Source organism: Desarmillaria tabescens (genome assembly GCF_030435595.1).
Source record: "Desarmillaria tabescens strain CCBAS 213 chromosome Unknown EV420scaffold_118, whole genome shotgun sequence".
NCBI classification, from domain to species: domain Eukaryota; kingdom Fungi; phylum Basidiomycota; class Agaricomycetes; order Agaricales; family Physalacriaceae; genus Desarmillaria; species Desarmillaria tabescens.
In genome coordinates this window covers 104,819-114,269 of record NW_026848417.1, presented here as the reverse complement: position 1 = coordinate 114,269, position 9,451 = coordinate 104,819, and the positions used below count along the sequence as shown (strand labels likewise).

The 9,451-nt window shown below is 43.9% G+C and overlaps 1 protein-coding gene across 1 annotated transcript; it reads right to left on the bottom strand.

The window, feature by feature from the left end:
* Nucleotides 1-5,732: 5,732 nt before the first annotated feature.
* EV420DRAFT_1280908 (uncharacterized protein) lies at nucleotides 5,733-7,153 on the bottom strand (the record flags this gene model as incomplete). The annotated part of the gene is given in 2 exon segments (XM_060468231.1): nucleotides 5,733-6,186; nucleotides 6,198-7,153. 2 exon segments carry the CDS (start codon nucleotides 7,151-7,153, stop codon nucleotides 5,733-5,735), a joined length of 1,410 nt encoding a protein of 469 aa, XP_060322444.1.
* Nucleotides 7,154-9,451: the final 2,298 nt, after the last annotated feature.

Here is a 9,451-nt window from a genome sequence, read left to right as displayed (position 1 = left end):
AACCTGGAGTCTGGCCACATCAGGCCATCAAAGTACCTATGGCATCTCCCTTCTTTTTCGTCAAGAAGAAGGATGGCAAACTGTGACCCATATAGGACTACCGAAAACTCAACGAGATGACCATAAAAAACCAATACCCACTTCCCTTGATTGGGGAACTGATAGATTAGCTCAAGAGCAAAGTACTTCACCAAGCTAGATATCCAATGGGGATACAATAATGTCCGGATCAAACAGGGAGACGAGTGGGACGAGTGGAAGGCTGCTTTCTGAACCAACTGGGGTTTGTTTGAACCCATGGTTATGTTCTTTGGCCTCACTAACTCCCCTGCAACTTTTCAATGGATGATGAATGACTTGTTCAAGGAGCAAATAGCCTGAGGAGACATCACAGTATACTTGGACAACATCCTAATTTGCACCAAGGACCAAAACGGTGTTGTGACTGCAGCCTATTTATGTGTGTAATTTTGCAATCTAAAGTGTTTTACATGCATACTGAGATATAGTGAGCGAGGCGGACTAAAACTACACATCGACACTAATGCTACGGTGCAATGATATGGAATATAACTTATGGCATAAGAAGCAATGGGATTCTAAACAGGACTTAGTCACAGCACTGTACCTGATGGGCATGCGTGATGAGAAGGCCAAACCCTATACCCAATGCCTTAGGCTCTAACTTACAAGCATGCTCGTGGGAGCTAGATAAAACTTTGAAGATTGCAGTGACACTGAGAACACTTAGCGCGCTGTTGCAACTGCAGCCTATTTACATGTGTAATTTTGCAATCTAGAGTGTTTACACACATACTGAGAAATAGTGAGCGAGCGGACTAAAACTACGTGTCGACACTAATGCTATGCAGTGCAATGATATGGAATATAACTTATGGCATAAGAAGCAACGGGATTCTAAACAGGACTTAGTCACAGCACTGTACCTGATGGGCATGCATGAGAAGGCCAAACCCTATACCCAATACCTTAGGCTCTAACTTACAAGCACACTCACAGGAGCTAGATAAAACCTTGAAGATTGCACTGACACTGTGAACACTTAGCGCGCTCGCTAACTGTGACGCGCCATACCTGAAAATCCGGGGAAATCCTTAAGCGAGATGACAGATATCACCGGCACGAGCTTGGGCAATGGGCTTTGGCCGAAGTCCACAAGCCCGTGTTCCATTGTTCTGAGTCCCATTGTTCGAAGACTCACTTGTTGCCGTGTCTACGAGAAGCCTCTGTGAATCCAAGAAAGAAGTCCTGAACGACATATGCCAGAACTGATAGTTCCATGTGCCTAGACCTGTCGGTTGCTAGAGAACAAGCTCGTGGGTGTCGGGAGAGCACCTCTTGGCACGCGTTTAGCGAGCTCACTATAGAAATGAGACTAAAACTGGGAAGTCCGACTCGGATGCTCAGTAAGGCAGCGGTGGCAACGTGCTACGCATGTAGGAGTCTGGGTACTGCGACGTTTGTAATTCTAATTCCCCTGTAGTATAAGTAGGTTGGTTACAGTAGGTAGAGGCAAGTTTCAAGCCCCCGAGTTCCCATGCACGCGTTGAAGGCAGTACTGTAACAAAGGATCAGTTTGTGACTTCGAGCTGTGCATAGAATTAGCGAGCTCACTCAGAGAAATACAAGATACCCTTTTGATAAGACTTTTGAGAACTTAGTCAGAGTGAATACGAATCAGTGATGCTGTTTCTGTTCTGTTAAGTGTGATAAGTCTGTTCGGAGAATGTGTTGAAGTGGAAATCTGAGATCTGTTCTGTTCTGTTCTGTTCTGTTCTGTTTCAGTTCTGTTCAAAGTTCCATTTCTGAATCTTTTTTCCAAGCGCTTCTGAAGTGTTCTTGAGTTGAGATAACCTGCTGGAGTTAGTTGGAGAACCCCTACATACAGTTGTGTAGCGAGCGGGCTAAGTCAGTGCTTGCCTGTGGTGTTCTTTTAGCAAGCTCACTAAAGTTTCAGCGTGTATTGCCTCTGTTTCTGTCGGGATCAGTGTCCCTTGTGTATTATAACTCAAATCTGCCTTGAAGGTTGTGTCGCACCAGTGAACGACCTTCCTGTAAAAAGTTCCTAGACTTAGGAATTCATTTGAGAAAGCTTAGCTTTGCTAAGAGTGCTGAGAATAAGAGAAACTCTTCGAGATATTGAAGTATAGTTGGATCGCATTAGAAATAATTGCTCCCCCTAGAACTTACGAGGGTGATTGTAGTTTGTGTAGTTGTGTGAGTGTGTGTGGGTTTTTGAGGTTCACCTTTTAGCCCACTCACTATTCCACAGGTGCCCACAGCCAGCCTCATCAACGGCATTGCCAGGTGATCAGGGAGGTGCTAGCTGTGCTGTGCACAAACAACCTATTCCTAAAAGCAGAAAAAATGCAAATTCAAAGTACTAGAGACAGAGTACCTCAGAGTGATCATAAGTCAAGGATTGATTTGCATGGATCCTGTGAAAGTGAAAGGGATAATGGAATGGCCGCAACCAACCAAGAAGGGAAACTACAGTCCTTCCTAGGTTTCACCAACTTCTATTGGTGTTTCATCAGAGACTACAGCAAACATGTCAGGCCACTAACCCAGCTCACCAGGAAGATGGACTGGTGATGGGAACCCGAGCAGGAGAAGGCATTTCAAGAAATCAAAAGGAGGCTAGCAGAAGAAGTGGTACTAGCCATTCCCAGTAGGACTGGGAGGTTCAGAGTGGAGGCAGATGCAAGCGAAGGTGCCATAGGAGCGGTATTATCACAAGAACAAGAACAAGAAGGAAGGTGGAGACGGGTGGTTCCTGTCCAAAGCTCTCACAGTAATGGAACAAAACTATGAGATCTATGACAAAGAGCTGCTGGCCATAATGTTGGCCCTAGAAGATTGGCAACATTACCTCATGGGAGCCCACCAGGAATTCGAAATCTGGATGGATCACCAAAACCTGCAGTACTTCTGCAAGCCCCAGAAACTCAACCAAAGACAAGCACAATGGGTATCGGAACTTGCCGAGTACCATTTCTCCCTACATCACAAACCTGGTACAGCCAACAAGAAGGCAGACCTATTAAGCCAACAGGCAGACCATGATCAGGAAAAGGAGGACAATGAGGAAGTAACGCTACTTAAACCAGAAATGTTCTGAGCCTTGATTATGCTGGGGGAGGAGGAGGTTCATCAGAAAATCTGAACCGCCCTTAGAGACATTACAAGGTGGGACAAGGGAATCGAGGCCTCTCTTCATCATCCTTGGGGAATAATGCAAGAAGATGGGCTCATGTACTACAATGGGAGGCTGTACATCCCCCAAGATACTGCACTTTGGGGAGAACTTATTGCTATACACCATGATCACATCACTGCAGGACACCCAGGCATCAAAAAAACCAAGGAACTCATCCAAAGGGAGTACTGGTGGCCCAAGCTCAAAAATGACATGGAATGATATGTAAAGGGATAAGGCATGTCAACACACCAAAACCAGCACATAGCATCAAAGGCCCTGTTACATCCAAATGCAGTACTCTCCAGACCATGGGAACACATAACGGTAGATATGATTGGTGAACTACTGGACTCCAATGGGTACAATGCCATCCTCATGATCGTAGACTGGTTCTTGAAGAAAGTCATCCCCGTTCCCTGCTTGACCAATTTAACCTCCCTTGGTTGGGCCTGCCTTCTCCAAGATCACATATGGGCCAAACATGAGATGCCTCAAAAGGTCATCTCAGACCGCAGACCCCAGCTCATCTCCAAGTTCATGAAGGAGCTCTACAATATGTTGCAAATCTAAGGAAACCTGTCCACCACCTATCACCCTCAAACAGATGGACAAACTGAACAAGCCAATCAGGAGATCAAAAAGTATCTCTGGATCTTCATCAATCACTGCCAAAACAACTGGAGTGAATGGTTACCACTTGCAGCCTTCCAGCATAACAACCAAAAACATTCTGCAATGGGGTATTCCCCCTTCGAAGTAAATCATGGACAGCGACTGCATCTAGTTCCCATGATGATTAAGGAAGGCAGTAACCCGGCCACCAGGGAGTTCATTGCTGACATACAGAAAGTACATGAGCAGACAGCAAAAGCTCTGGAAAAGGCAGCAGAAACCATGAAGCAACAATATGATAAACCAACAGCCAGCAGTGGAGTACCGACCAGGGGACAAGGTCTGGTTAGACTCCACCAATCTACACCTTCCTCACCCAATGAAGAAGTTAGGGGACAAATGAGTTGGGCCTTTCAAGGTCTTATCAAAACACAGCGCATCTGCCTACAAGCTAAAACTACCACCCTCGTGCAAGATCCATGACTGGTTCAATGAAGTGCTCCTAACTCCCTATCAACTGCTGGAGTTTCCAATCCAAATACAGCCTATGGCACCACCCTCAGACCTAATAGACAGACAAGAAGAATATGAGGTTGAAGAAGTGGTAGATCGACAGGAATGCATGACAGGAAGAGGATGTCGATGATGTACTGAAACAGAGTACCTCATCAAATGGAAAGGATACCCCAGAGAGGAGAATTCATGGGTAAATGAAGCTGAACTAGACAATGCAAGGGGGGCAATTGAAGACTTCAAACAAGTCTCATTCATCACTCAACCCTCAGCAGACTGGTGGGAGGACTCAGATGAATCTGACAGCTAGTCGAAAACAGAATCTATAATGGAATCTGAAATTGACCACCCTCATACAAGCCCTCAAAAAATACATGCAACTACCAAGATCTCTTGCAGTCAGGATGACTGCCTTAACAGGGGGGTAATATCACGATCTCACTGGATATCTTATCTTATTGCTCCCATCATAATCCTGCTATGCTAATATTCCAACCTTGATCGCATCATGCTATGCTGGTACCATGTGTTGTCCACACCGCTACAGACTCTTGTACTATACATAGCATGACCCAAACTGTATATAAGTAGCTCAACTGCAGGTCCTAAACCTCAGTCTCAAACTAAAGTTTATTCACCCGATAACTTGGCTAGAACTCACTCTCAAATACTAAGCATGCATGCTCCCTGAGAACAAACCTATGAGCAACTCATATGTGCCTGACCAAATGCGAGTCACATGTAGTTGTTTGATCTTGTTTGTTCAATCAGTCACTAACACCTTAGGCTGCACATTATTCAGCAAGCTTTTACTCAGAAGACCTTGTTTTGACTAAATCTCACTGTCAGCTACTTACCAGTGTTTTTTACTTATATATATTCTTGCTTTATTGTATTCTTTCTTATAATAAATATAATAGCAAATTTCTAGACTATTCACCTGGCAGATATATCAGTAGATGTTGGATTTATAATACAATTTTTACATTTTCACTATATTATATAGTGAGTAATAGATTTAATAGCTACTTAACTTGAAAATAGTACTTTAAAGCTACTACACAATGTATGTTCACCTCAAAAAAACAATATCACAGTCTTTAGTAACATTCAGATGTTTTAATCTCCATGCTTCTTTATCAGCCATTTTAAATACTGACACTTTCTCAAACTGTTTAGTAGATGGCACTCTATGTCCAATAGCCCAATGTTGCACTGAACACTCAAGATCCAGCTCATGATTCAGCCGAGTACCAAGTAGTACATATGTGTTTTCAGGTATGAGATAATTGTGAGATGCAATGATTTTAAATATATGTTCTTTCTCTTTGTTATCTTTAACAATCAGCTCCATATCGATCAATTATTTCCTCATCTTGCACAGCTAACCCCTGCACAAACCCCTTCTAATACAAGGTCCATGGTGCCAGTCACATCCCATTTTCATCCCACCAAACAAGCATCTCATTTGAGACATCTGCAGGTGGAAATATGTCATAATCTGGTCCCATGTTGGTCTCCATTTTACATCTGAATTTCCTGGCTCAGGATACCAGAAGAACAATTCTCCTCGCTTTTCCATAGCCATTACATTGACTAGTGCTGTCCATGCATCTTCCACAGACTGATTTTCATAGTATGCTGGTATTTTCTCTGACCAACAAAGGAATGATAGTCCTGCAATTTTATCTATAGAATTTGTTGATTTTCGCTTTTGCATCTCAGCAAGAATTGTGAAAAGATTACCCCATGATCTTCCTGTTGGTGACCACATGATATTATGCACTAACTCAAGCTCTTTTTGAAACTGCATCAGTATTTCTCCTTTATAGTCTTGGCTCCCATGCACTGGACACAATGTAGAGGTCCAGAAGGCATATCTCCAGCAATAATCCTTTTTAATCCAATCTCCTGTAGTGTCCATGCACGCTGAAACCAACACCGCTCACTTTCAAAGTCACCCTCCTTCAAACTGAAAGGCAGCCCAAGCCCACTCAGGTAAATTACCACTATTGTGTAATCATACACATTTCCAATAGTTGGTACATCCAGCTTCCACTCATCTGTACGCAGCTTCTCTTTCAGCTGATCTAAGCTACTGTTCTGCCTTAAGCAGAGCACATCCAACCACACATACTCAGCTTCCAGGTTTAACATCTCAATGCGAATGAGATGAAGATCAGCACTCTTTGGCATTGGCACAGGCCACTCCTTCCCATTAATAGGAGTATACACTGCAATCCGATTCTCCTCATCCAACCATGCATGTGATATGGGCAGAGGTCTTTTTTTAGCAATCCATGATGGCACTACACGATTGCTGTAAAGATCCCAGACACGTCGAGGTGGCATGTATGGATCAACAATTTTGCCATCAACAACTGCCTTTTGTCTTCTTTCTTTATCCTTCTCTTCCTGCATGTGTAGTGTATCTTGAATAGTGCTCCAGTCATTGGTAAACCACACTGAGCGAAGATAGCTATATGCAGTCCCAAAGTCATAGTTATTTGAGATATACTCTTCAAGGATAGAAGAGAGAGATGGAATGTTCAAAGTGTATGTTGTTCCAAGAGTGGCATTGATTTTATCTAAGATGCCCTGAGTACCAAGGATAGCACAGGGAGTGTCAGCAAGGGAGGATGATATCACAGGTTTTCCACCAGCATAAGCCAACTGCAATGGAACCTTGATTGATGATTCATCCTTGTCAGTCTCAGTCAAAGCAGTGATGATGGTATCATTGGGCTGGCTCTTTTTAGGAGCAGGTCCTATTAGAGCACCGATGGTGCTGATTAGGATCTTCATTTGGCAGGCCATAAGCTGCCCATCGAAATGACCCCAGTCATATTAGGCACAAACAATGGCTTTGTGATGAGCAAGGGTTCTCTCAGTGGAGCATTGTGAGGTCCTAAAAATGATAATTATGAGAAGGATTCTGGATGCCAGCTGGTTGGCACATCTGACATTGTTAGGACAGGACACATACCTTTTAAAACAGATCTGGAATTCAGCTCTATCCCATCCTGATCAGCACCAGATTCTTGTTCACAAGATAGATCTTTTGCCAAAAAAACAGATTTCAAGCCATTCCAAATCAACTTCATACTCTTCAAAGGCGATTGGAAGAGAAATTTGGATATTCCTAATGTGGCTGGACTGAGGAATTGCCACAAAGGTAGATGAAAGATACATACTGTTTCCCATGTTCACCTAGTTAAGTGTCAGTAAGATGTAGATGTGCAGCACCAACAGGTAGATGATTCCAAAAGACAAGTTCCAATGCTCCTTGCTCTGGCAAAGTCGTCGAGGTGTGTAATCAAGAGGGTAAGAAGCAGATGACAGCCTCTATGGTCTGGCTTAAATACATGAGCATCTGCGAGTGCCAAGAACAACACATGAGGTGATCGGCCACAGCTGAATTACATACAGCGGCATAGCCCGATCAACTTGAACTTAGATGTGTCGATATTTTCAATAAGGACAGTGAATGTGTTGAATGCATATGGAATGAATCGATTTCCCAGCTCCAACGCTCGATACACAGTTGTGCACCGAGATATAGTAGTATTCGCCCACTACACATCTCATTTCCTCTCCATCTTAAGCGCCAATGCTGTCGTACATGTGATGGGGAGGTGGTCGTAATGATGGAGGTATTTAATGTTACACATCAGCAGACATAGAACATCAAAGCGCATCGATGATCTCACCTCTCAAAACCGTTCACTCGGAATAAAACAGCCCACAGGTTTTGCCTACCCTTTACATTATCAACAGAAGATGAACTAACCCACCAACGGTCCAAGCACAAGCACAAAGATTCCGCGGCTGATAACGACTCAGTTAGACCATTCTCCAATCATCTCATAGTTAGCTAATGATGGAGACTCACAAATAGCCGCTTGTTCAATTCACTTCCCTGTTTCCAGATGTGAATGATAGGACAACGAATGGACGAGCTTTGACCCGTCCTGCAGACAGCTCTTGTTCTATCAACCGAGACCGAGTACGAACTCTGAGAGCTTTGAATGACCTGTACCAGTGATGGCCAACATCGGAGTATGCAGTACATCACTTAAGATGCTATGAAAGAGAGGTTATTAATAAATACCAATGGCAGAAATACGCAGTGCAGAAGCTGTGTGACAAAGATCAATATCATCGACAGCGACAGCGACATCAATCGACACCCTCACCCTTTCACAATCTCACAGGCAAAACATCCAGGGTTCAGAAAGATCCGAGCTTTGCGACAGCAGTGCTGCGAACGACGCTAGTTCTGAATGCTTTGTTCCCGGTCATAGTTGTTCGGAGCACAAATGCAAGAGTGAGGATGGAGGTCACAGAGAAGGCAACCATGCTATATGACCATGGCTTCGTTGACCCGTTCTCTTGGTTTGTGTGAAAGGAAGCGATATGTTCGCTGGCGCCTATCAGCGAAGTCCCATATCCTGGTATGAAGATTGTGAAGGGATAATACACCATGGTGAGGAGCGTCAAGGTAGAAAAGGGCTGTCGTAAAGTTCTTCTCAATCAATACATAACTTTTGAATTTCGTAAAAGAATTTCTTAGCTACAGTAAGAAGCCGCAATACCCGGCTGGCATATATTGCATGAATGACGATGAGCCATGAAAGCAAGAAAAACGACGCACTTAGCAAGCCCCGGTTTCCTTCGAAATGAAGATGACAGCCAAGAGCATCCCCTGGAAAGTTTACACTCTCGGAAAATATGCTAGACACTGGTAGATGCTAGGCAAATTGCGAGTCTTTTGGCAACTAGGAGGGTCTTATCAGTAATAAATAAAATGTGACGTACTGAGCCTGGGAATGTTCTTCGCTTGACACTTTCCCTCTCCATCCATCTACAACTTCACCTTCAAGCAACGTCCAACCAATATGCTTTACCACCATGGATAGCATCCAAGATTTCGAGACCCGTCCTTTAATAGGTTCACCGACCTGAGGCCCTCTCCCAGCCTCTTATTTTCTTCGCGTTCAACACCAAGTTCCAATCGCAGACAGCGGAATGTTGCGTTGTGTTGCGGCACGTACAGTTGATATGTAGCGGCACACGGTGCGTATCAGGCTCTTGTTGCGCCTT